The sequence below is a fragment of the Daucus carota genome, chromosome 2, assembly GCF_001625215.2.
Source record: "Daucus carota subsp. sativus chromosome 2, DH1 v3.0, whole genome shotgun sequence".
Taxonomy (NCBI): Eukaryota; Viridiplantae; Streptophyta; class Magnoliopsida; order Apiales; family Apiaceae; genus Daucus; species Daucus carota.
The window spans coordinates 44,477,215-44,503,330 of NC_030382.2; the positions used below are offsets into that span (position 1 = coordinate 44,477,215).

General features: G+C 36.1%; 6 protein-coding genes across 7 annotated transcripts; 3 read left to right on the plus strand and 3 right to left on the minus strand.

The window, feature by feature from the left end:
• The first annotated feature begins 1,380 nt into the window (after nucleotides 1-1,380).
• LOC108209440 (amine oxidase [copper-containing] gamma 2) lies at nucleotides 1,381-5,149 on the plus strand. Its single transcript, XM_017380346.2, has 4 exons — nucleotides 1,381-2,934; nucleotides 3,313-3,426; nucleotides 4,049-4,596; nucleotides 4,770-5,149. Exons 1-4 carry the CDS (start codon nucleotides 1,630-1,632, stop codon nucleotides 4,978-4,980), a joined length of 2,178 nt encoding a protein of 725 aa, XP_017235835.1. The 5' UTR covers nucleotides 1,381-1,629; the 3' UTR covers nucleotides 4,981-5,149.
• A 2,020-nt stretch (nucleotides 5,150-7,169) lies between these two features.
• On the minus strand, nucleotides 7,170-11,737 carry LOC108209326 (elongation factor G-2, chloroplastic). Its single transcript, XM_017380170.2, has 4 exons — nucleotides 11,333-11,737; nucleotides 9,323-10,737; nucleotides 8,414-8,926; nucleotides 7,170-7,631 (listed from the first exon to the last, which is right to left on the minus strand). The coding sequence occupies exons 1-4, from the start codon at nucleotides 11,589-11,591 to the stop codon at nucleotides 7,464-7,466; spliced, it is 2,355 nt and encodes a 784-aa protein (XP_017235659.1). The 5' UTR covers nucleotides 11,592-11,737; the 3' UTR covers nucleotides 7,170-7,463.
• A 1,652-nt stretch (nucleotides 11,738-13,389) lies between these two features.
• Nucleotides 13,390-14,246, minus strand: LOC108210273 (21 kDa protein-like). The gene has a single exon (XM_017381588.2). It carries the CDS (start codon nucleotides 14,244-14,246, stop codon nucleotides 13,620-13,622), a length of 627 nt encoding a protein of 208 aa, XP_017237077.1. The 3' UTR covers nucleotides 13,390-13,619.
• LOC108210272 (uncharacterized) lies at nucleotides 13,390-18,251 on the minus strand. Its single transcript, XM_017381587.2, has 8 exons — nucleotides 18,027-18,251; nucleotides 17,785-17,931; nucleotides 17,595-17,692; nucleotides 17,001-17,073; nucleotides 16,851-16,911; nucleotides 16,674-16,759; nucleotides 16,493-16,582; nucleotides 13,390-15,412 (listed from the first exon to the last, which is right to left on the minus strand). Exons 1-8 carry the CDS (start codon nucleotides 18,144-18,146, stop codon nucleotides 15,350-15,352), a joined length of 738 nt encoding a protein of 245 aa, XP_017237076.1. The 5' UTR covers nucleotides 18,147-18,251; the 3' UTR covers nucleotides 13,390-15,349.
• A 1,856-nt stretch (nucleotides 18,252-20,107) lies between these two features.
• LOC108207624 (non-specific lipid transfer protein GPI-anchored 3) lies at nucleotides 20,108-21,688 on the plus strand. Of its 2 annotated transcripts, XM_017378060.2 has the most exons (4): nucleotides 20,109-20,501; nucleotides 20,649-20,702; nucleotides 21,023-21,061; nucleotides 21,364-21,688. In XM_017378060.2, exons 1-4 carry the CDS (start codon nucleotides 20,201-20,203, stop codon nucleotides 21,450-21,452), a joined length of 483 nt encoding a protein of 160 aa, XP_017233549.1. In that variant the 5' UTR covers nucleotides 20,109-20,200; the 3' UTR covers nucleotides 21,453-21,688. The 2 variants fall into 2 exon arrangements, with proteins under 2 accessions (XP_063942416.1, XP_017233549.1); XM_064086346.1 differs by lacking the exon at nucleotides 20,649-20,702 and having other exon boundaries at nucleotides 20,108-20,501.
• A 1,176-nt stretch (nucleotides 21,689-22,864) lies between these two features.
• LOC108208594 (non-specific lipid transfer protein GPI-anchored 3) lies at nucleotides 22,865-24,966 on the plus strand. Its single transcript, XM_017379131.2, has 4 exons — nucleotides 22,865-23,289; nucleotides 23,523-23,549; nucleotides 24,432-24,461; nucleotides 24,631-24,966. Exons 1-4 carry the CDS (start codon nucleotides 22,986-22,988, stop codon nucleotides 24,711-24,713), a joined length of 444 nt encoding a protein of 147 aa, XP_017234620.1. The 5' UTR covers nucleotides 22,865-22,985; the 3' UTR covers nucleotides 24,714-24,966.
• The last annotated feature ends 1,150 nt before the right edge of the window (nucleotides 24,967-26,116 follow it).

Sequence of the window (26,116 nt, forward strand, 5' to 3'; positions counted from 1 at the left end):
GTAATGAAGAGAGCCATATAAAACATTAACAAGTAAAACAAGAGATGAAAAGGGAATACCTCAAACTTATATTAATGGAGAAAACAATGTCTAGAACAAAGTATGGAGAGAAGGAGAAGAAGACCTAACCCTCTGTATAATAGCGTAAGTAACTAATGTAACTAATGATAATCTCTAATAATAAAATCTGATCCTCTTTCTATAATAAAAGTCTTTCTAATATTTTAAATCAATATACAAAATAGAACTCCAAAACCAACAAGGATTCTCTCTCAAAATTCGCAGCTTTCTTTTCTGCTCTGTTTTCGGGCTTTTTCAGTTGGACTTTGCTTACTGGACCACTTCTAAATTAAAGAAAATTCCAAGAGCTTCGCGTGGGCTGTAAGATCGTCCAAATCCGACATCCAGAACTCAAGTTATGGGCCAAACAGTGCAGAAATCGGGTAGAACCCAATTAATCCGAATTTTAATAGAAATTAGCTCCAAAATAGCTAATTTATCTCCAAATCCTTCTCAACTTGGAATTCTTTATTTCCTACAATAAAACATGAAAATATATTAAATAAATATCCAAATCAGTGCAAAATATAATTAAATCTAGGAATAAAATCATATAGAATATATATAAAAATATATTCTATCAAGTTGATACAGAATAAGTGATGGTCGACAGTCGACAACATATGTCTGATGAAAAAAGATGTACACGAAAATTTAAGAAAGAATTGATTTATCGTCGGACGATATTATAACGTACATATGCATTAAAATTAGTTTCCACCAGTGTTGTAAAAATCCCCGATTTAACCGATAAATTCCCGATTAATCCTCTGCAAGGTCGGCCACCGATCCGATTTTTGAAATCCGATTAATCCTTATATATATTTCACAATCGAAGTATATGTGATAAATTATTAAAATTAAAATACTATATTACTTTAAATATGAATAATTATGGAGTTTATGAATATAGTAAATATATTAGTTACTAAATAGCTAATATAATAATAACTAAATATTAAATAATATTAAAATATTAAAATAAACCCGATTTTAGCTCCGATTAATCCCCGATTTCTGATTAATCCTTGAATCGGTAGCTCAACCGATTAGGTCCGATTCCCGATTTCTGTAACACTGGTTTCCACCAATAATATATTTTGATATATGATTGTTATGAATACAAACTCTATTTAAAAAACACTCGTAATATTAATTATAAAGTTTAAAAATATGATGATGATAATTATCATACTGTATGAACAAATTTTTTGGAAATATAAATAACATAAGCGTAACTTTTGAACTAAATAATGGAGTATTAATTATAGAGAATAATATTCAAATATTTTTCGATTCTCTGCTAGTTACAGTACAAGTTTATTTTGTAGAGAGAACAATACCAATTACCAAGAACACCTAAAACATAAAAACTGATGCGCAAACAATATCATTGAATTTCCAATATATATGAAGCGGATATGTATGCACGTGGATGGCATAAACTCACGCATGCATCCTTTATGAATTATGGTATACTCCTCACTCCTCAGCATCAATCTATCAGGTTTCTATAAATAGCGAGCCTTGTTCAACTGCATAGAGAAACCTTAGTCTAGCACCACCAACATGGAAAGAAGACGCTTACTACGCTTTCTATTTCTCATCTTCACCTCTATTTTTCTCTTCTTTCTCACCTTTCTCAACCTCCCCTACTCTCCTTCCACCGCCGGCTGTGACAGCTCCGGTAACCACCCTTCCCCTTGGTACTGCACCAACCGTTTCCTTCTGAAGAGCCCCACGCGCCATCTTCATAAGTCCACGCGCCACCACTCCTCCGACGTACCGCACCACCCACTTGACCCGTTGACACTACAAGAGTTCAAGAAAGTTCAATCAATTATCAAATCCCACGCGCTGTTCAGAAACTCGGCTTACGCGTTACACTCTGTTGTTCTCGAGGAACCCGCGAAGCAAACTGTTCTGACGTGGCAAAAGGGCGACCCGCTTCCGACCCGAAAAGCATCCGTGGTGGCTCGGGTCAACGGGGAGGCTCACGTGCTCAGTATTGATATCGGTGCACAAGAGGTGACCCGGCGTGAAACGGGTCATTTATCGGGTTACCCGATGATGACCATCGAGGATATGACAACTGCCACGTGGGCGCCACTTGGAAACGCCGACTTCAATCGCTCTATATTGGCGCGTGGAGTGAAGTTAGCTGACCTGGCATGTTTACCGATCTCAAGTGGATGGTACGGAACGAGTGAGCTCGAAGAAAAAATGAGATTAATTAAAATACAATGCTACTCTATGGAAGGCACTGCAAATTTTTATATGAGACCGATCGAAGGGCTCACAGTGCTTCTCGATTTAGATACCAAACGTGTGGTCGAGATTGTAGATAAAGGAAAGAGCATCCCAATACCAAAGTCCGCCAACACAGACTATCGTTTCTCAGCCCAAAACAAACAGCCCAATCTAGTCAACCCAATATCCATTGAACAACCAAAAGGCCCAAGTTTCACCGTGGATGACCATATAGTGAAATGGGCTAGTTGGGAGTTTCACTTAAAACCCGACCCGAGAGCCGGGGTGATAATATCTCGGGTCAAGGTGCGTGACCCGGGAACCGGGAAAATGAGAAATGTGATGTACCAAGGCTTTACGTCAGAGTTGTTTGTGCCTTATATGGACCCGACCGATGCATGGTATTTTAAAACGTATATGGATGCGGGTGAATACGGGTTCGGGTTGCAAGCAATGCCACTTGACCCGCTAAATGATTGCCCGAGAAATGCGTATTATATGGATGGAATATTTGCAGCTGGTGACGGCACACCTTATATTAGAGAAAATATGGTTTGTATATTTGAAAGCTATGGAGGTGACATTGGGTGGCGACATTCCGAAAGTCCTATCACAGGAATGGAGGTACATTTAACTCCGTCTTATACACGTTATTACAATTTTGATTGCTACCCCTCCGTCCTCTTGAGTTATATATGCAGGGGACGGCACGCACTTTAATATTCCTCTAAAATATTGTCGGCTAATGTTGATGTTATTTCTCGTTTATATTTAAAAATTAGTTGCATAAATTTAAATAATCACTCACTTACTGCTCGACTTACATTTCTTAACACCAATATTGAAACTATTACATTCTTGTGACCAAAATATACCAAACATGTTGGCCAGTACTTTTATGACTTGGGAAATGGGAAGTGATATTTATCTTTATTGATTTGTTGTGTAGTTGAGAGAAGTTATACGGGTTGATGGTAGAAATTTGTTTGATTATTTTGTCAGATTCGAGAAGTGAGGCCAAAGGTGACCCTAGTGGTGAGAATGGCAGCATCAGTGGCTAACTATGACTATATCATGGACTGGGAGTTCCAAACTGATGGACTAATCAGAATTAAGGTTGGTGATTAGTGAATGTTTATAATATTACTTGGTGTTCCGTGATTCATGAATGTTAACCCGTGTACGTAGTTGTCAGATTTTGTCTTTTTAAGGCTAAGATTCTGGGGATAATACAGCTAGAGTTTATAATTAAGTGGGTCAAGCACTAATATCTTGACATAGGTCGCATGTCCTTTCTTTTCTATTCGTCACTCTCACACAATTGAAATTATCTAAATGGTTGGTAGCACCAATCTCAATTCTCATACGCATCTTTTTTGTTACGTAATTCTAGTTTGTAACTATCAACATACGCTGATAATCACTTTTTAGTTAGATGACAGATTTTTATTGATTTCAATCTTATGATGACCCTAGTCATGCATAATTGTTAGTATGTGTCCCCGTATCAACAAATTCTAATATGTACTATAGTTAATTGCTGTATTGTTGAATGAATAAATGGTGAGAGATGAGTCGGATAAAAAAACATAAAAGACTATGTGGTGAAGGATGACACCAAATACGTTATGTGTGACTGTGTGTATATGATTATGACATGCACAACACCGAAGAAAAGTCCTATGAACGTGTTTGAACTGGACTCTCAGTATCAGTGTTTGATGACTAATAATCGCAGGTGGGACTTAGTGGAATCTTGATGGTGAAAGGGACATCTTATGTGAACATGAATGAGGTGAATCAAGAGGAGAATCTGTACGGTACCCTCTTGTCCGAAAACGTTATCGGAGTCATCCATGATCACTACATCACATACCGTCTTGACATGGACGTGGATGGTTCAGAAAATTCGTTTGTTAAGGTGGACATCAAGAGGCAAGAGACCTCACCAGGTGAATCACCGAGAAAAAGTTACATAAAAGCTGTCAGAAATGTGGCTAAAACAGAGAAGGATGCACAAATCAAGCTCAAGCTCTATCAGCCATCTGAATTTCACCTAATAAACCCCGCAAAAATGACCCGAGTGGGAAACCCTGTGGGGTATAAGGTGGTTCCTGGTGGCACCGCGGCTAGTTTGCTTGATGTTGATGATCCTCCTCAGAAACGAGGCGCCTTCACGAATAACCAGATATGGGTCACACCGTATAATGAAACCGAGTATTGGGCAGGGGGATTGTTTGTTTACCAGAACAAAGGAGAAGACACTCTAGCAGTATGGTCCGAAAGGCGAGTTTTTTTTTTTTAATTGTTGTGTATTAATATTTATTTTTCGATCTGCAACAGAGATTCTTATCTGGTGCCACCAGGCTATTTTGAATCCTCAATGCGAGTGGTTATAGTATGTTAATTTACGACTGATATTCATAAAAACAGTTGATAATGTTATATGTTTACTGCAGGGATCGGCCAATTGAGAACAAGGATCTTGTAATGTGGTACACATTAGGATTCCATCATATACCGTGTCAAGAAGATTTCCCAATCATGCCAACAGTATCATCGAGCTTTGATCTAAAGCCTGTTAACTTCTTCGAGAGCAATCCGATCCTCGGGGCTCCTCCTAACGATGAAAAAGATCTCCCAATTTGTAAGGCTTCTGCAGCAGCTTGATCCCCTGCTCATTAGGCTTTTTTCTCTCATTGTACATGACTCTAAACACAGAACTGTTGTGTCGCACGGTCTAACCTTAAATCCACATGAATAATACCATATGTTCAATGGGATCTATGTAATTAATGGTTGTTAATTAATGGATTATAAACTAAGCACTTTTGTTTGATTATAGTGTCTACATGTAAAGTATGATAGTAGCATTTTATTAGTTGTGAAGAAGATACTGCTGGATATTATATAGAGGTTGCAGCATGCTAGTGGAATCTGAATGTTGAGGAATCAACAACAATAATGCAACTTGAATAAAGTCGATTGATACTGTCACTTACCCCACTGGCCCTTTCCAAATTCCAATTATTCATGCATAAAGAGAACCTTTCTCTGGTGATCCGGAGAATTGGAATGTCACTCTCCATCTTATTTTAAATCGGGATGGAGGGAGTACTATGCATCATCTCTCCGGTCATCTTACTCCCTCTGTCCCCTAAATTCTTTAAAATTCTTATAAAATATAAATTTAATATTTATTTTATTTTTTAATGAAAAATTTATATTTCGGTATTTATACAGAAAAGAAGAATTCAAAAAATAAATTATGAAAATATATTTTATATCTTAAAATACGTGTCAAAAAAGATACACCGTGAGTGTAGGAGTAAGATTTGGGGACAGGGAGTAGGATCAGGGGGAATGCTTAATTCACGAGGGAGAACTAAATTTGTTGGGTGGCATCCATGATTTTCAGAGGAGTTTAAAAATTTTAAGTTACCATTCATCCCTAAATTTGAAAACCATAATCCGAAGTAGTGAGACTTGTGATATGACAATAGATATCCACCGGGCATGATAAAAGATGGATGTTCAGCTTTCATTATCCAATTTCATTTCTAGTGTAAGCAAGCTTCGGGTAATTGACTGGGCGGGATAAGCATGTGAATTTTGCAGCTTCAGGGTCGATATACTTTGTGCATGGGATCCAAGTCGGACACAGCACAAATATAATAATGACTCAAACCACATAACCTTAAGACACAATTTATTATGTTTTGAAATACGTGGAATGCAACTCAACAATCATTGCTTCAGGTGGGACGAAAATGTAAGTTAGGAAGGACCAGTGCAGCAACTTGTATAGACAATGAAATACACACACTTGCTTTGGTTATGAAGAGAACTACAAGAAGGAATTCTCGCCCGTATGCTACAAGTGTGTCATTATCCGTCTTGCTTTCACTATTTGCACGCATCTTGAGACTTCTGCAAAATATAGTTTAATAACGTTTTTCTAATTATTATTATTTTTGAATAAAAGTTTAAGCGTCAAATTTTTATTCAGGAAAACAATTTTTTTTTAAATTATTATGGAACTATACTTTATAGAAGCTTCAAAATGTGTGCAAAAAATAACGTCAAGAACCAGCTGGGCACAGGAAGTATATAATATGATCATACCACAAAACTTTAGATAGTATACTAATCCTCGTCGCATTTCACTTTCAATATCGGGGGTTCAAGGATTAAAAGAAGCAGAACTTCTTTGATGCAGTTCTGCAGTTCTGCCATGGTGTATAATATGCCTATAATGTACAAGGTCTTAGAGAAGGTTTCCTATAGACTTATTAAAGATTATGTTTTATAACTAGAGGTGGCAATATGGTTGCAAAACCATTAAACCAATCCAAACCAAACCAAAATTATGGATTTGGATCCATTTGAAATTACACTTAGAAAAATGAATTTGGTTTGGTTTTTAGTCTCACATTTCTCACAAAATATGGTTCTAACCACATTTTGTCTCACTTTTAAGATTTTTTATAACTCTCCACACACTATTATGTTCTTTTCCTTCTCTTTCTTTTGTTTTGCTAGTTACCACATGAGAGCCAAAAGCTTAAACCACTACACCAACTCACACACTCAAACACACTATCGTTATATTTAGTATTCATTATATTGTCACTTGAGTGTATTAATTTTTGCTCATTATATAATACTTATTTTTACTTACTAAACTAGTTACCCATAATTCAAACTAAAACCATAACCACATTTATTAATATATGGTTTGAGAATGGTTTTGGTTCATTTATCCAAACCAAATCCATTTTGTAAGAACCAAAACCAAACCAAAACCATATTTTGCCGCGTCTTTATAACATTACCATAGCTCTTAAAATACAAAGGACTTGGGCAATCCAATATAAGACAAATTTATTTACCAATCAGAGGAAAAGTTTGCATGAAATCATGAGCTCAATCAAAATTTCAAAGTGCAGGACAAAACTGACTTCCTACCTTCCACTACAAGATCAATTGAAGTTTTATGTATGTGGTGCATAAAGAATTAGTATAACTAGGACTTTGGCGTGTGCAAACAATTAACAAGCTATAATACCGGATCTCTTTCGATCTCTACATGAGAAACAACTTTATGCAGCAATTGCTTCCATTTCCACTAAGACTCCATGAGAATAAACACATCAAGCAGCAACTGGATCCTCCTTTGTGGCAAGCTGGTTTTGGATGTGTTGAGGGACAACGTCAAATTTGGCCAATTGCATAGTATATGAAGCACGACCTTTTGTCATTCCTCGAAGTGTACTAACATACTGAAACATCTCAGCTAAAGGAACAAGGGAATCAACAACCTGTAGCAGTAAGAACCAAAACATCAATAGTTGGATACAGAGACTCTGATCAATATGTTGATCTTTAATAAAGTCTGCCTTCTAATACACTGTTGAAGTACTTCGGTAAGGTGCGAGATTCCTTATTTAACTATTCTTTAATTTAATACTCCCTCCGTTCCTAAATAATAGTCGCTTTGATTTTTTGCACGTATTTTGAGGTGCAATAAAAACGTATTTTTTACATGTTATTTTTTAAATTTTCTTTTTTTGAATAAAAATATAGATGTCAAACTTTTATTCAGAAAAAGAAAATTTGAAAAATAATATGTAGAAATATATTTTTTGTACACCTCAAATTACGTGCACAAAGTCAAAGCGACTATTATTTAGGAACGGAGGGAGTCCTATGTTACAAAAACAAGGAACTGCATGAAATTTTATAAGAGATGCAGAAAACATGTTTAATTTACAGCTAAAAAGTTCAGAATAGCATCAATCATGTGGTATTCATAATTTTACTTATATAAGTCACGACTCACGACAACTGCAAACAAACTCAACCTATAACTATAAGTTTAAACTTCAATACCTTCATTATCAGTAATGCATTACTCATGATTAATTTTATTACTACTGGGGTAAAAAAAAAAATTGTCCTCACAATCTATACAACATATCAGGTCAATATCTACTTCAACATTGGCCCATTGCCAAATGATGAGGCTACGTCTGAGTTGCCAGAATAGCCACAGAAACATCATTTTCAGATATAGGTTGCCAAAAAGTCGAGTAGAACATACCTTAAGACCTCCGGGTTTGTCACCGAAGCTGTTGATTTGACCTCTTCTCGAGTTGAGATCACCAATCACGTCTCCTAAGTGTTCTTCGGGCGTAACAACCTCCACTTTCATAATTGGTTCTAGCATCTTTGGAGCCGCTTTTCTGATTCCTTCCCTGAAAGCTCCTCTAGCTGCCAATTGAAATGCTAAAACACTTGAATCAACATCATGGTAGGAGCCATCTACCAATACAGCACGTACATCTACAACAGGAAAGCCTGCAAGAACTCCATTACTCATGCACTCCTCCAGTCCTTTCATCACACCTGGTATATATTCTCTGGGCACTGCACCTCCTTTAATTTCACTCTTAAACTCATATCCCATACCTGGTTCCATCGGTTCAAATCTTACTGTAATATCAGCAAACTGTCCTTGCCCACCTGATTGCTTTTTATGAACGTACTTAACTTCTGCAATTCTGGAAATGCTTTCGCGGTAATTTACTTGGGGCGCACCAACATTAGCTTCTACCTGCAGTTGCCACCTCAAATTACTAATTACACGTCAAACATATGTTGAAAAGAGTTTGTGTAGTACAAACCTTTAAAGGTATTAAGAACTATCAATAAAAAACACAGCAACAGGGAAGTGGGAAAGCATATGAAAGATTGATTAACATTTATACCCCAAGCGACAGGTGAATTGGCTAAGCTAGAGTTGTGAACATATTACATAGTTATTCCATACAACATGTGGGTACATATACACACAAGTCACCAACATATACTATATAGTATCCATGAGGGTGTTTTTGTGCATCTGACCTGTCACTTGTGTACTTGTGCATAAGCATTGCAAAAAACAAAGTTGTGAAAGCCAAACACTTGGAAACAATATATTATCACAAATTAAAAAGATGGTTCATACCTTGTATTCTCTCTTTAGTCGATCAACAATAATTTCAAGGTGCAATTCACCCATTCCTTCAATAACTGTTTGGTTGATCTCTTCATCTCGTGAGAAGTGGAAAGATGGATCTTCTTGAGCTAGTTTGACTAAACCAGCTCCCATCTTATCAACATCAGCTTTAGTTTTGGGTTCAATAGCAACCTTTATGACAGGATCAGGGAAATCCATCCGCTCAAGTACAATAGGATGCTCCGTATCAGACAATGTTTCTCCGGTAACTGTGTCTTTTAGCCCTGCAAGAGCAACGATATCACCTGCTAAGGCTACCTTAACATCTTCTCTACTGTTGGCATGCATCTCCAGAAGTCTACCAATTCTCTCTTTCTTCCCCTTATTCGCATTTAATACATAAGATCCTGCAGCAAGCTTTCCTGAGTATACTCTTACAAATGTCAGAGAACCCACAAAAGAATCAGTCATGATCTTGAAAGCGAGTCCACTGAATGGTTCATCATCACTAGCAGCCCTCTCGATTATCAATTCTGGGTTTTCAGGGTCTGTTCCTTTCATTGGAGGCACATCAAGAGGAGAAGGCAGATAATCCACAACAGCATCAAGCAATGGCTGGACACCCTTGTTCTTGAATGCTGAACCGCATAAAACAGGGACAAAACTGTTTAAGATGGTTCCCTTTCTAATCAACTTCTTGATGGTAGCCTCATCTGGCTCAATTCCTTCTAGGTATGCCTCCATAGCTTCATCATCCATGTCAACTATAGTCTCAACCATCAGTGCTTGGTACTCTTTAGCCAACTCTAGAAGATCCTCTGGAATGTCTTGATATTCAAATTTAGCACCTAATTCTTCCCCTGACCAAACTATAGCCTTCATTCTCACAAGATCAACAACTCCTTTGAAAGTATCCTCTGCACCTATAGGTATCTGAAGCACTACTGGTTTGGCACCCAAATTTGTTACTATCATATCTCTTGTTCGAAAGAAGTTTGCCCCAAGCCGATCCATTTTGTTAACAAAACAAATTCTGGGTACCCCATACTTATCAGCTTGCCTCCACACAGTTTCAGATTGAGGTTCCACCCCAGCAACACTATCAAATAGGCAGATAGCACCATCCAGAACCCTGAGAGCACGCTCAACTTCAAGTGTAAAGTCAACATGGCCCGGGGTATCGATAATATTAATCCGATGTTTGTCCCAAAATGTGGTGGTTGCAGCTGAGGTTATAGTTATTCCTCTTTCTTGTTCTTGTTCCATCCAGTCCATTGTAGCTGTTCCCTCGTGTACCTCACCAATTTTATAGTTTCTCCCAGTATAAAATAAGACACGTTCAGTAGTAGTAGTCTTACCCGCATCAATATGAGCCATAATTCCAATATTTCGGTAGTCCTCCAGCGGCACTGCACGTTTTGACTCTGCAAAAGAAACAACAAAGATCAGAACAATGGTTCAACTATATCATACAAATAAAATGGCAAGCAAGCTTTCAACTACCTGAAAGGACTAACTAATAAGTTTAGAGCACCTAATATATCTTTAAAATTGAGCAATTCCAGATTTATCATTTCAAAAACTTTTTTGCCATGGTACAGAATATATAAGCTAGTGAACCAGCTGAGAAGTCAACAAAATAAACATGTACACAGATACGGCATCAAGCAATGAATTTATGCAAAGGGCAACATTCAACCATTAAAAGAAAATATACAACTGCTTCATACTGCAGCACTTGATCAATGATAGTCGTTTATTACAAATGAACAAGTTAAAATTTTATATACAAAAACAGTACAAGAAATATACACTACGCAATTGAGTCTTTAGTATACAAAAATCCAATCTTTCACCCAAAGCAAAAAGTAACAAAAAAACCAATCTTTCAACATAGACAAATACTATAAATCCAATCTTTAAATTTCATCCATAACAAGAACATGTAATTGCAACACGGGGAGAGGAAGGGAGAGGGAGGGGGAGGGGGAGGGGGGGAGAGAGAGAGAGAGAAATTACCTTCAGGGGTAGCCATGGCTGAAACAGAGAAGCCTCGTCTAGGAAGCACAGAAGAGAAGTTTCTAGAAGAAGTGAGTACAACAGGTCCAAAGAATTGAGAACAAGATGAAGAAGAGGAGACAGAGCTTCGTCGGGAAATGGGTCGGAGTAAAAACCGGCGAGGAGAGAATTGAATTGGGCGGCGCGCGTTACAGATAGAAGAAGAAGTTGGGAGTGTAGACATTGTTGAAGTTGCTGCGACTGCTGATTCTCCCGCCATTCTTACTGCAGAGATTGTCTCTCTGCTGCTCGGTGTTGGGGATAACGAAAGAGCGCACACACACTCTCTGATTTTGTGTATGGGTTTTGGATTTTTTGGGTCTCTTTTCTTTTATTATCTTCGCTATTTTTCAGTTTTCTAAAATCGATTATGAGATAAAATTTATGTGGTTTAAGAATTGGATAATAAATTATTATATCTACTTTTATTTCCACTATTGCCCCTTTCTATTGCCGTTTTTGGTTAAATGGCAGTCTTATTTAATGAAATTCTTTTGTCTAATTTGCAGAAATAAAAATGTTTGTGAATACTAAAAATGGACTTTCTTTCCCCCATGAAAATATGTTTTTAGTATTTATTTTTTGTTTAAATATAAAATAACATGCCATGTTAATTTTATATTGTGAATTTATTATTATAAGTTGAGAAATGGTAAAAAATAGAAATTGCCAATCTTAATTCTCCTGAAAAGATTTATACAATAAAATTTATTTCATAGCTTAATAAATTGAATATTCATATCCTTTAAAAAATGTTATGCACCGGTTTATTTCACTTGTAAGAAAGTTATATATTAGAAATCCAAATTAAAATTTTATGATATTATTATAAAATCATGATTACAATTTTTGAACAAAATATTTAAATAATATATTAGTATGACGATTTCATTTTAAATATGCTTTAATTATACGTCAGTAATATAAAAAACCTCAAGTCAGTGCTATTGGTTTTGGAGCTCCCACGTCACACGGTTTTGCAACCTCAAAAAGTGCAAGGCAAAGGCTGGACCCACTTATCCGGAAAAAATGTAGCGGGCAAGATGTGGTCTGAGCCCACAAGGCCTAATATCTTTCCTTGGTTTTAGACGTGGATCAAAGCCCATCAGAAAGAAAAGAAAATTGACAGATGTTTACAATGACAATCAACTTGAACCCAGGCTGGCCAAATAAAAAATTTCATGAATCAACTTCCAAGTTCCAACACAGATGAACAAGCAGTGGGGATATATGGGAGGCCATAGTTTGACAAAATATTATATTAACAAATACAAGTGGTTTTGAGATATTGGATGCTATAAACTTAAGAATTTGATGAACTATACATACGTTGATGAGAATAGTTTTAGTAATTTTTTTTATCGGAGCGGATTTAGTAAAACGCACGCGGGTACACATGGATCCGTCCTGAATCCGATCCCGTAAGTTCTTGTTTTACCGAGTCTACCTACCATCAAGCTAGAATTGTGAAGTTTGTAAAACCCTGCTCATCCAATTTTCTTGCACCAGTTAGGACCCATTTTCCTTTAAAAATGATCTCTGCTGATTACTGTTAAATCCTATTGTTGAGAATATACCACCACAGCATCATGCTTTATGCAGTACATCGCATATAGTTGATATATCCACCCTGTACAATGACATGTCACCTGCTGAGCTGTATAAGTTGGTTACAAATTGTATAGATACATATAGCATTAGATGAGATATATGTATAGGAGTTAGTTAGATAGTTGCTTGTATATATACAGAGCTCCACTCATAGATTAGTTAGTTATTCATTCCACCAATACAGTTTTGTATAGTTTTCTTCTTCTGCAATATACAAGAGCTTGCTTCTCTGTATTTTCATGGCTTCCGGTGCATATTTTAACATGGTATCAGAGCAGTACGATCTCGGATAAACATTTCTATGGCGATTCCGCTCACCTATCTCTCTTGAAATGCTGGTTCAAAATTTAAAAAATACTCCTCAATACCAGAAATCAAAACCATGCAGTAAATCAACAATTGGTCACTGCAAATTAAAATAAACCTTATGAACTGTTATATACATACTAGTATACTACTACAGAACAGGAAAGAAAGAGAGGAGTGCATTACAGTTTACGAAGTATCCTCAGACACTCGATCATATACATATTATGTACTGTACACTTGTTATCTTACACTTATTTTCTCTGCTTTATAATACATATATGTTCTTCAACACTTGAGGCCGAGTTTGATTGAGTTCTCAAACCAAATTTTAGGGAATATTGATGGGAGCAATAGTAGCTTGGTGTCGCTCCATGAACTGATTCACCAGTGCCAGAGCGTTAGTAGTGACCTGAACAACAGTAAAGACCCTTCGCTTGACAGCCGCCTTCACCCTTCCTTCCAAGAGAGGCCCGGAGAAGCCATCAATGCAGGTGTTTTCATATGTGACAGCAGCACTAACCCATGTCTGCACATTGCTCATGTGCCACGCAAAGTCCTGAACCCTGACCCGATTCATGAGATCAAACTCCTTCATCGAATGGTTAAGCTGATTGACGGTATTGAGCATATTTTCAATGCAGTCCTTGACTGCTTGAAACTCCCTTGGCTTTATTCCTGGCACTTTAGGCATCCGAGAGACGAACACTGTGGTTGATTGAGCTTTGGCAAGACTCACAGACAGGGCAGCTCGAGCTAGTTCGTGCTCATTTTGCTGGATTTTACCAGCATAGATTGAAAGCAACTGAAAACATAATACAGGATAGAAAGTAGCCGTGCACGAGGTCCGGATGAAATTTGTGGCGCTGGGTTTTGAATCTGTCACAACAGACCCCCTGGTTTTACTTGTGTATTGACAAGAGAAGATTAGCAACATGTAAAGGCCAAGACTCGCCATTTCCTTGGAACAGATAGAAGAAAGATGATGACTAAGGCAATAAAAACGAAGCTTTAAATAGTGTAAATTCTCTCGAAAGATGCGGAAAAATGTTAATTTAATAACAGTGATATACTTCTTCCCCTAAAGAGTAAACTGCAATAAATCCGGGATTTGAAGTATGAGTCACCAGTAAAGCTTTGTGGTGGTTCCATTCCCAGCACTCGTATTCCCAAGTATTCTATTCTTTACACAAGGTTGTAAACCGCAGCAGGAACAAAATTAAATAAATAAGACTGTCCAAGGAGATAAGCATTGATGCTAGTCCGGAATTCAAGTAAGTCAACACATGAATAATGTCTATTATCATTATATAACTCATTCTTTCCACTAAACAATATATAAAATCAAAAGCTACAGATGACCATGAATAAACAGTAACAGCAAAGCAGATGATAAGAATGGAGAGTTCTGAAAACTAAATATAGAACTAGAAGGTTTATATAAAATGCAGAGGTCTCCGCCTCGTATTCCAAACTAACAATACATATATTTCTTTAAGAAAACTTTGATAAAAGGGACCCTAACACACACATTATTAATACATATCTAGTAACAGCTAAACCTAAAAAGCAGATAAAATCTCTGTTAAAACAGGGTGTGGGTAAGGGGCCAACAGTTTAACCAAATCCTTGGACATTTTGACTTCATGATCAACACCATCCACAGTTAGACGTATAACCTCTAAATTATGTAAAGATCAAATAACACCTGGTATGGTCTTTGACGCCCTACAAGTCTACAAGTTAGCAACAAAGCTCATTATCTCGTAAAACACTGAAAGGTAAAAATAGTAATTGAGATTATGGCATTATGCTGAACCAGTCGCACTAAAGATGGGGAAAAAGGATTCCAGATTTCCTTTGAATTACTCTTTTATTATGTAAATTAACAGATACATTTCAGTGCATATTAAAATACATTGTCACAGTATAAAATTATTTTAAACACCTAGTTATGTAAAATTCAATTGTGAAAAAGGACACTATAAAAAAGCATGTTACAAAAATACTCACTTCCTATAGCCGATGTAACAATACTAAAATTTCAAAAATTTACAGATACTATACTGTAATGTACTTCAACATTGCCCCACGAAGTTTTTCCATGAAATCAGCTGCTTCTTTCTGCAATGAATATGCACATAAAAGGTAAAGTTTAGTATGTAGCTATCAACTTTTATGACCTTCTTTAAACTATGACTTGTTGCATATATACAGTATGATCTTAAACATACAAGCTTCAACAAACTTATAAGCCCGCACTATTTTCATTATCTGATTTGACTAGCCATCTGCCCATCTCTAATATCAGTGCAAAGTTGTTAGTCAACTAACTCATCATGCGGTAAGATGGAAGATAAACTAGCAATACATGAACTCTTTGTCTTGATATTCAAAGGGTTCATCGGCACTTTTCTCTTTAAAATTTATAACTATCAGGTTCTACTATAACCTTGTCCCTCATCTGAAATTATGGATGGACTGAACTTTAAGAGTTAAAATTAAATGTTAAGAGAGCACTTGTGTTCTTTTTTTATATTTTTTGTGGCCTCATCACTTAACAATAAACTTCATATCTCAAAACCGGAAAAAGAAAAATTACAATAACTATGACCGTTGACAGCTTATATTTTTGATCTCCAAGCATTTAATAAGTCCACTACAAGGTACCTAATGTGTGAAACTTTAATGATTATATGATAAAATAAATATAAATAATAAGATACCCTTAATATACAAGGGCAAGACAAGAGAAATTCAACTTATTTGTCTCGATTTACTGTGATTAAGAATATATCCCACATCAAGCATAATTGGCTTTTAAGGCATGCCACATTGATCAGTAGTGCAGCAGTACCAATAAGGATCAATCTTCAACGATCGAAAAAAGGTGCTCGTATTTCAGGTTTGCGCAAGGATAACCCTTGGCACAGAATTTATAATTCTTTTAACTGTCCTTCTAAAGACATATATCATGACATCGACTATAACCTCAACAGCTCAAGGATTTTATTTTTCTGGAGTTCTTTATATTCTAATAAATTTTTTATATTTTAAAAAATTTATTAGATTATACCCATATTTGCAGCTATTATCACAGTGAACTGAACATTACATGGAGGGTACAGGTTCTAAGTAGATATGATTAAGAATAGCAAGATCATATCCTGACAAGATACGAAGTTTTTTCCTGATATGTCCTACCTGGTTGCTTCTCTGCGCACTTGCTATGTTTTCATCAAGAAGTGTCAACAGGGATTTGTTGAGCTCATTGCGTTCAAGCATCTCAAGCAACTGCATAACAAGATACAGGTTGATTAGGCTCACAATTTCTTTAGTGTTATAACATTTGAATAGAAACAGAAGCAAAAGTATATGAACATACAGTCGCTTTTATATCCTTTGATGTCAATATCTTCGTCAATCTTTCTCTTGCCTTGACAATGTTAGTTTGCAACTTATCATAGGCTTCTGCAGAAACACAAGGGACAGATATGCTTAGGGCTTTTTCAATGAATTCAAACAAAACATTGTGCTTAACAACTGTACTAGTTAAGCAAACCTGTTCCTTCCTGAAGTGCTTTTTGCAGTGCTTCCAGCTCAAGCACTCTATCTTCCATATCCTACACATGTTATCAATTTATCATGGAAAACATTAGTTCTGTTTTAGGATCCACCCGTTGTTCAATTGAGTACATCAACATATACTAACCTGTGTTTTGTTCACCGCAAAACGCAACTGTCCGAGTTCAAATTTTACGCAAGCAAAAAATTCGTCATCCAACCTATGAAATTGCAACTATGTCATTATGAAGAGTTTCCGGGATGAAGCTTGACATGTCTAATAGTTAATAACAAAAACTGACAATGCAATGCGACATGATCTTGGATGGAAAGAATTACAGGGATTAGTGATTTGCACTGAAATTGCGATAATATATATGATTCATTTGGTAAGATTAGTAAGCCTGAAATTAGCATTGTTCAGCATACAGAGTTGCTTGGTGAGCATTGTGGGTTTGGGGCATTATATTAAGTTGGCAAATTTAGCATGGCCATTGGCCGATACAAAACCAATAAAATCACCCCCATCGATATTAAATTGTTCAACAAGAAACTTAGAGGGTCACACAAACAATTCGAACAATCAAAATTATTCATCAAGCTAATATTGCCACAAGCAACTCAAAGCTAACCAATTCAAAATATATGAGTTATACACCAAGTTAAAATCAGCACACCAAATAATTGTCCCAAATCCCCAACACAAAAACTTCTAAAAAACATAAGCAAGTGAAAAATTTACCGAGGCCTCAACCGGGCAATTTCGAATTCAAGTTCCTGAGCTTCCGTATCAAGAAAATACTCAATCAAACCCGCAGGAGTATCCGGAACCACACGAGCCTAACACAATCAAATCAAAACAAAACATCACTCACCCCTCCAACCAACACAAACACAGACATCCAAAAACACTTAAAATACAAGAAAATTACAGCTCTGAGATTTCGAAGACGCTCTTGTTCTTCAAGAATCTGACGCTTAAAGTCTTCTCTAGCACCAGCATCCTTCTGAAGACGTTGTTGGAACTCTCGTCTCGCAATGTGACCTGTACTTGGGGGGCCCAGTACTCCTTCTGGGTCCTTTCTTCAACAAAAACACACACACAAAACCTCCATTTCAGTGTTGTATACACACACATATACATACAAATGTTAAAAGAGGGAAAGAAGAATACCCAGCCTATGCAGCGAATTTTGGTGGTATAGCTGGTGGGTTTTGGAAAAGCTGAGGTTTTCCGGTAGGTGGTAACGCCGGCGCCGGAGAAGCTGAGGCCGAGACTGAGAGTGATGGCCATTTAACTGCGGTCCGTTCAAAAAAAAGTATGGGTTTTTCTAGGTGATAAGTGTTCTTATCTGCTTCAAAACCTTCTAAAAACAAACTCACTTCTAACAGTAATTCTCTTTCCAAATTTATTACACTCTAATAAATTTAATATCTTAATAGCATCTCCAGCAGCTTCCCTATATGATGTCCTAAGCTATTAATATAAGGAATATGACATAAAACACAACTCCAGCAGAGTCCTAACCATTCCTTAAAAAGTTAGGATGCCCACTTCATTCCTCATTTTTAAGGAATGTGGAACCATTCCTCATACTATTTTGAAGAATAAAATATTTACTTCTCTTCTCTTTCCCCCTCTTGCCCTCCTTTCTCTCTCCTACTTACTTACAAGTTGAATATAATATTATAATAATAATAGGGAATAGAAATAGGGGATGTTGTTGGAGTTCCCATTCAATAAAATGTAGTAATCCCTTAAAAGATGAATATTTTATTATATATTTAGGGAACATGTTAGGACTCTGCCGGAGATGCTCTAAAAAACCCTAAACTATTAGTATTTCTAATGTAGTAGTAGTAGTTGATATCAAGTTACCAATCTTATTATTTATTTTTTCCTTCAAAATATTAGTATTTTTTATCGATTCATGCAGTCTATTTTTAACATATTTGAGTTTCTGTAAGTATCTAACGGTGTCGAATTCGTATAAAAATAAAAATATAGTTGGAATTTTTTTTTCCGTATCAGTGTTTATATATTTTTATATATTCTTTTTAAAGCCATCCGTTGAGATAAGAAATTTCCCTACTATAGCAAGGAAAAAGAAAAGAAACAAAGGTGGACACAGACCAAAGCACTGCCACTCATGTCTCAGCACTCAGCTTATACCAAAGAAACTAATAGTCACCACCTTCTTGATATGCCATGAACACAGTCATTTTTCAGACTTGCATGGCCACTGCTCCATCTTCAACATCCAAATCATCTTCATAAACCAAATTATTGAGGACCCTCCCCTGCCTGATCAGCTTAAAAAGCAGCTTGCATGACGAAATCAGCAGCTAAAATGAATAAATTTAATTAAATAAAATAACAAACTAATAGCTACAAGGGAATGAGACTGCAAGAGTTTCATTGTATGTGCGCCATATATATAAAGCTCTTACTATCATTTTTGCTAGCCCCTCAAGCTGCTTCAAATTTCATGTTAAATCAAGTTTCACACAGTTAGATATATTCCTTCCCCTTCTGAATTTGTGAGCTAGACAACATTGTAAATACTTTTGATCGTCTGCCTAAAGTAGAGAGATTGTGTGCTTCTTCACAATAGGTGTCTTGTCTTTGTATGATAGTTGAGCTCTGTCTTCGTCTTCTTTAACACTCCCCAGTTGATCAACCCTCTCGTTAGCCTGCAACAAGTAGCTAATAATTAAACTATGGTGTGTGACAGAATATGATGTTATCCATATACTCAATGTGCTGTTTAAGTAGTTCTTGATTCATAAACAGTCAAAAACTTTTTCTATTTCTCTTTTGAGCCAGATTACAGTAGTAGTAAACTTTGACAATGCCTCGTCATCTGTTCATTTTGTTTAGGAGTATATGCTAAAATCTTAAAAGTTTACTACATACCTTAATTACTAACTAATCTGAACAGAAACTTAATTGGGTATCTTACTCATTTGTGGTAATTTCCGGTATCGTACAGTTGCATCTCTGTTATTTTCTGTAAGACCTATGTGAAAAGGCCTTGTTTTAATCAAAAACTCAAAAGAGTTAATCTATTTACGATACATTCAAGATCATACAACCAGCTGCTATTCCGTTTAAGCCTTTCTACAATTACACAACGTGTTTTTCTTGTATCACAATTTTAGGATCTGCATTACGCGAACGGTCGCATAAACACTTGCAAGACCTGACAAGTGACAAACATACAACAGAATGACATATATATAATGAACTGCACCAGACTTGCAAAAGCCCAACCCCAGCAATTATTACTCTCTGACACAACCAAATAGTCGGAAAATATTATTAGTTGGAGTGCCGGTTTAGCCAGGATGAAGAGCTTTATTGTCGTGGTACTGGTGGTGGCCGTAATGTTAAATTTCCAGGTGGAAGGACAAGGCATTCCACCATGCGTCACAAACCTAGTGGGCTGCGTAGATTATCTGAACACAACTACGACACCTCCAGCGACTTGTTGTGTGCCATTGAAAGAAGCTATTACTGATCAGCTTCCTTGTCTGTGTAACGTCTACAATGACCCTGCTTTTCTTAAATCTCTTGGAATTAATGTTACTCAGGCTATTGAGCTTCCTGCTCGGTGTGGCATCGCCTTCAGTATCAGCGAATGCTCAGGTGATTGTTTTGTGGATTTATGGAATTTCTTTTAGGCCTTAATAAGTTTTAAGTGTGTATCTAATTCTTTCGGGGTTTGTAACACAGAACTAAGTGGTACCACTCAAATACTATGAATAAATAAGTAACAATTTTTTTCCTTTACAGGATCACCAGCTCCATCACCATTTCTGATATCTCCTATGCCCCAAATGCAACCAGGTAATCAGTTTGTTTCAAATAATGCAAAATTTGATTACATATCTTAGTATCCGGATTTGCAGCATTTGATGCAGTAGATTAAAGACACCTACGAGCCTCCCCTTGCCAGCATAACAGCTTTTTAATGTAATGGACTGGTAGCTCGGATTTTAGTTATGTTAGAGATCACTCTTTAGATGGAAGCAGTACTATGCTTATCATATCCTTAATTCCTAACTAGAGTACTAGACTGATCGGTCAGAATACTGTGTGCTTCTGTTTCAAGTATGTTTTACTTCGAGTGGGAACATGTGCTCATTTCAATTTTTTTTCCTTTCCAGGAGGATCAACAACTCCGGGTAATCCGACAACTCCATCAGGTAATGAAATTATTTAAATTACTACTAGTATATGTATCCTGAATTCCTGATATCCGGGTTTGCCTTGGTTCTCTGTTTTTTTTTGTTTTTGCTAAATTGTTTGCCTTAGTTCTGTATTGTGTATACTTAATTTATAGGTAATTGGTGTATTGATATATTCAATTTATTATTAGTAGTCCCTTTAAAGCCATGTTAACAGTAGCTTGAATCTTGGTAATGTTAGAAATTATGACTATTTTAGATGGTGGTTATTGTCCATAAACCAGACTGACTGGTGTGAATATAAACTGTTTGCTTTGCAGCACCGTCGCCAAGCAGTGCTGGACAGAGTGCTGCTGCAACATTTAGCTGCTTGTTCATTATGGCTGCTGCCGTGCTCTATTTGGCGTGACTTTCCATATAGACATTCTGATATTAACGTAGAGCCATTCAAGGACTGGGAGCAAAATCAGCGGATACATAACTTCTACAATTTCATGTTGTCTATTGTTGTATCATTAATAGGTGGGAGATTTAATCAAATAGTATCACGTGTTCTTAGCATAAGCTACGTTACACTTGTGTCCATGTCATCTGTCCTGTTAAAACTTCCATTGCAATAAAATTCTTAATGAGAAATTTACCAAAGCTGAGCACATGTTTCTTTCTGTCTATGGTACCAGTTCACAGCACTCTCCGTAGTATACTCCTGTAGAAAAATGACATTGAAACATAAAAAACCTGTGTCACACAACTATGTAAACTATTCTTCAAGGGTGATGAATCCGATTTGTACGAGTCAAAGTTTGTATTCCAAGTTGTAACAACATATGCAAGATAAATTGTTAATGTTTCCTCGGGCTCTTTGGCTGAGCAGCTGAGACCGATTATAAGCCTTTTTTTAGAGTCCATCAAGGATTTAGTAATTTTCTTGCTAAATTAACTCTCTCTCAGTTTGATATATTCTGTATATCATACCTCACCTTCCCATTTTATATCCGTGAGCTAGACAACATCGTAAATAGTTTTGATCCTTTGCCTAATTAAGCAAAGATCTTGATCTTCTTTTACAAAGTGTTGGTGTCTCTTAGTATCATACTATAATTCGATAGCTGAGTTCTTGTCTTCTTTAACACTACGATCAACACCAAACTAACCTACAATAAGTAACTGTGATGGTGAAAGCTAACAAATAAACTATGGTGTGTAACAGTTTATAATGTTATCCCTGTACTCAATGTTCTACGTAATTTTTGATTCACAAACGTCAAAAACTTTGACAATGCCTTCATCATCGGTTCATTTGTGTATATGCTAAACCTTAAAAGTTTGCTACAAACATTACAAACTAATCTCAACGGAAACTTGGATAATTTACTAATTTTAGTCTCCGGTATCTAGATAATCTCTGTCGCTTTGTATAATATATCAATGTAAACTATATGATAAGGCCTTGTTTTTATCAAAAGCTCAGTTAATCTGTTACGATTTATACAAGATCATATATAACCAGCTGCTAGTCTGTCTTTAGTTGCAGACGGAGAAACCTTATGACTCATTTTCTACTCCCTTTTTTCTGATCGGTATACTCATGTGAATCATGTTCATAATCTTGATGCCCTGGTCTGGTTGGTTCTTGTCAATTCCTTTTGTTAATATTTGAACCTGATAAGTAACAAATATTGACAGAAACAAGAAATTAAAATTGTGAATCTTACCTTGTTGGTTAAGTGAGTTTCTACAATTACATAACACCAATGTCTCAGCCCAATGTATCATAATCTTGGGGCCTGGACGGTCGCATCTCGCATAACCACATGCAATACCTGACAAGTGATAAACATACACATCTACATATATATAATCTCCACCACACTTGTGAAAGCCCAACTCCAACAATTATAACCCCGGACACAAAACCAATTAGTAGGCGGGTTTAGTCAGGATGAAGAGCTTGATTGTGGCGGTGATGGTGGTGGCCATGATATCAAATTTGGTGGTGGAAGGACAAGAAGACCTTCCAGTGTGCGTCGCAAACCTTGTGAGCTGTGTGGAATATCTGAACACAACCACGCCACCTCCAGTGACGTGTTGCCTACCACTAAAAGAAGCTGTAACAGATCAGCTTCCGTGTCTGTGTGGCATCTATAATGACCCTTCTTTGCTTATATCTTTCGGAATTAATGTTACACAGGCTATTCAGCTTCCTGTTCGGTGTGGCATCAACTTCAGTATCACTGAATGCACAGGTCTGTGAGTTCCTGAACTATTTGGATATTGTTTAATTTTTTGGACTTTAAAATTTCACACAGTGTGTGTACTGTATCTCTTGGGAGATTTACTTCTCATTGGTTCAATGATATTCTGATATGCGCATACATATATGATATAACCTCTCAACTTCTTCTGGCGGAGGAAAAAGAGGTTTTGTAACTTTTGTTAGAATACAAAGAATGATATATAATTTTTTTCGCCCTTGCAGGATCACAAGCTCCAACTCCTGGACCAGGTAATCAATGTGTTTTAAACAATACGCAATTCAAATTTTGTATTTTGTTATCTGAATTTGCAATATTTGATAAAGATTACAGAGTTGATTTGCTTCTATAAGCCGGTCTGGACTTAGACACGAGAGCTAAGTACACCCTTGACCTTGTCTGTCCTCTTACCAGCATAACATTTACTCCTTAGTCGTATTCAGTTCTTTTCCTTGCGTAAAGTTCTTTCTGAATAGGAATGAGATTAATATGTAGGAGTATACTAACATGAAGAATTAGAGGGAGCACATGATAATTAAGAAGCCGAGGGTACTTAAATTTTTGAAGAACTTAGTTTTGAGATTAAGTAGGTCTTCAATGTTATGAAATACTGGATTGGTAGCTCAGACCTTAGTTTAGGTTAGACCGTTATGTTGTGTTTGGTTGGGGTGAATAAAAATGGAAGGAATGGAATGAGATTTGAACTATAATTTAGTTGAATGTATAATAATTTCATTCCTTCCACCATTCCATTTCTATCACTCTTAACTAGAACTCAAAACCTCCATTTTTGTGAAGGAATGCTCCATTCCTTTTCATACTTATTTTTTACCCAAATCTTATCATACAAAATTTGCACTCACTCATTTTTTTCAAAGTCCTCCTACCTACACTCTATTATTTTCTTTTATTTTTACTCATTCCATTCCATTCCATTCACCCCAACCAAACACAACATATATAGAGATTACTGTCATTTGATGGAAGCAGTTTTATGCTCTTCATATCCTTCACTCCTTAAACTAGAGTCCTCTACTAATTGGTGTGAATATTCAATATCATCTGCTTTCGTATCAGGTTTGTTTAACTCTGCATTTGAATGTGTACTCATTCATTATTTTTTCCCTTTCCAGGATCAACCCCAAATTCCCCTACAACCCCAGGTAATGAACATATATACTTGTCTTGTTAATTCACTAGGGGCAATACTTAAGTTTCATACAACAAATTTACGAATCCCCTGAAAGTAAAACTGCTCATGTATCCTTTTACTTGTTACCTGATAATTTGATCTTTATTACTAACATTTTTCAATTTTATTTTGATCTGCAGCAACACCACCAAGCAGTGCTAGCCAGAGTGCTACGGCAACATTTAGCAGCTTGTTCATTTTGGCTGCTGCCATGCTCTATTGAGCGCGACTCCTCTCCACATAGACGTTCTGAGATTAATGTAGAGCCATTAAAGTACTGGGAGCGAAATCAGCTGCTACATAACTTCCATATTTTCATGATGTCTATCTTGCTGTATCATTAATTGGTGTGTGATTTAATCAAGTACTGGTATATATCATGTTCGTAATCTATGTTACACTTGTGCGCATGTTGTCCGTCCTGTTAAAACTTTTCTTCGAATAAATTTCTTGATGAAAGAATTAGTTTTTGTCCATGGTAACAGTTCATACTTGACAGGACTCCTGTAAGAAAATGACATTTAAACAAAGCATAGACCATTTGGTGTCACATAAATATGTAATCAGTTCTACTGGTGTGGTGAATCTGAGTTATACAAGTTAATTATAAACTTCTTCCTGTCCTGCGCAATGGACATGAACTGATGTTCTCGAATTTCAACTAGTTATCAATGAAATAGAAAGCAAAATATCGAGTGAGTTGGCTAAGGGTTTTTTTTATTAAGGGAGTGACTTGCTAAGTTTGGACAAATAAACATAAGAATATGTTAAAATGTGATTATTATACTACTTATTACAAATATATGATATCATTGTTATTCGAATTTTTTAAGTGATTATTATACTACTTATTACAAATATCGAAACATGATAGGGTTGTTATTCGAATTTTTATAAAATATCTATGTTTTCAAATTTATTTTCAAAAACACGATCATAGTTATAGAGGCCGTTTGGCTGGGCTTAAAAGAAGTGATTTATTGCTTAAAGTAAAGAAGTAGATTAAAAATGAGAAGTTGGTTTGGACTTATAAGTTATTATAAGGGTTTGGATACCGTAACTTATAAGTTTTTAAGTGTTTGGATAATTTGACTTATAAGTTGGTATAGTTTCATATTTTTGTAATATAATTATTTGATATTTACGAAATAGATTGAAAAAAGTTGATGAAAATATGAAATTAGATTAATATTTATATTATATAAAAAATGGCCTTTTGTTTACTTTGTCTCTCATTTTGTTATAATTTTCATTTATTTATTTTTTAGGATTATATTAAAAATATAATTAAGGAATAACAGGAATAAATATGAGATAACATGAAATAGTTTGTAGGAATGAAAAATGAACAAACACAATAGCAAGTTAACAACCAAAGAGGAGGGGTGGAGGCTGAAAGAATAAGTTGAAAGAATAAGTTGTGTCCTGAAAAAAGCCAGGATGTATAGTTTTTTCTCCCGACTTCTTTTGCTGTTTTTAAGTACTTTAAATTGTTTGCCAAACGCTTGTCAAGAAAGTGGAACTGGGCTTCTGGACTTTTAAGTCCAGAAGTATCATTCCCAAACACCCACATAATATAGTTGATTTTCATATTAATAAAAGTCACAATTCAGATCGCAAGAATTA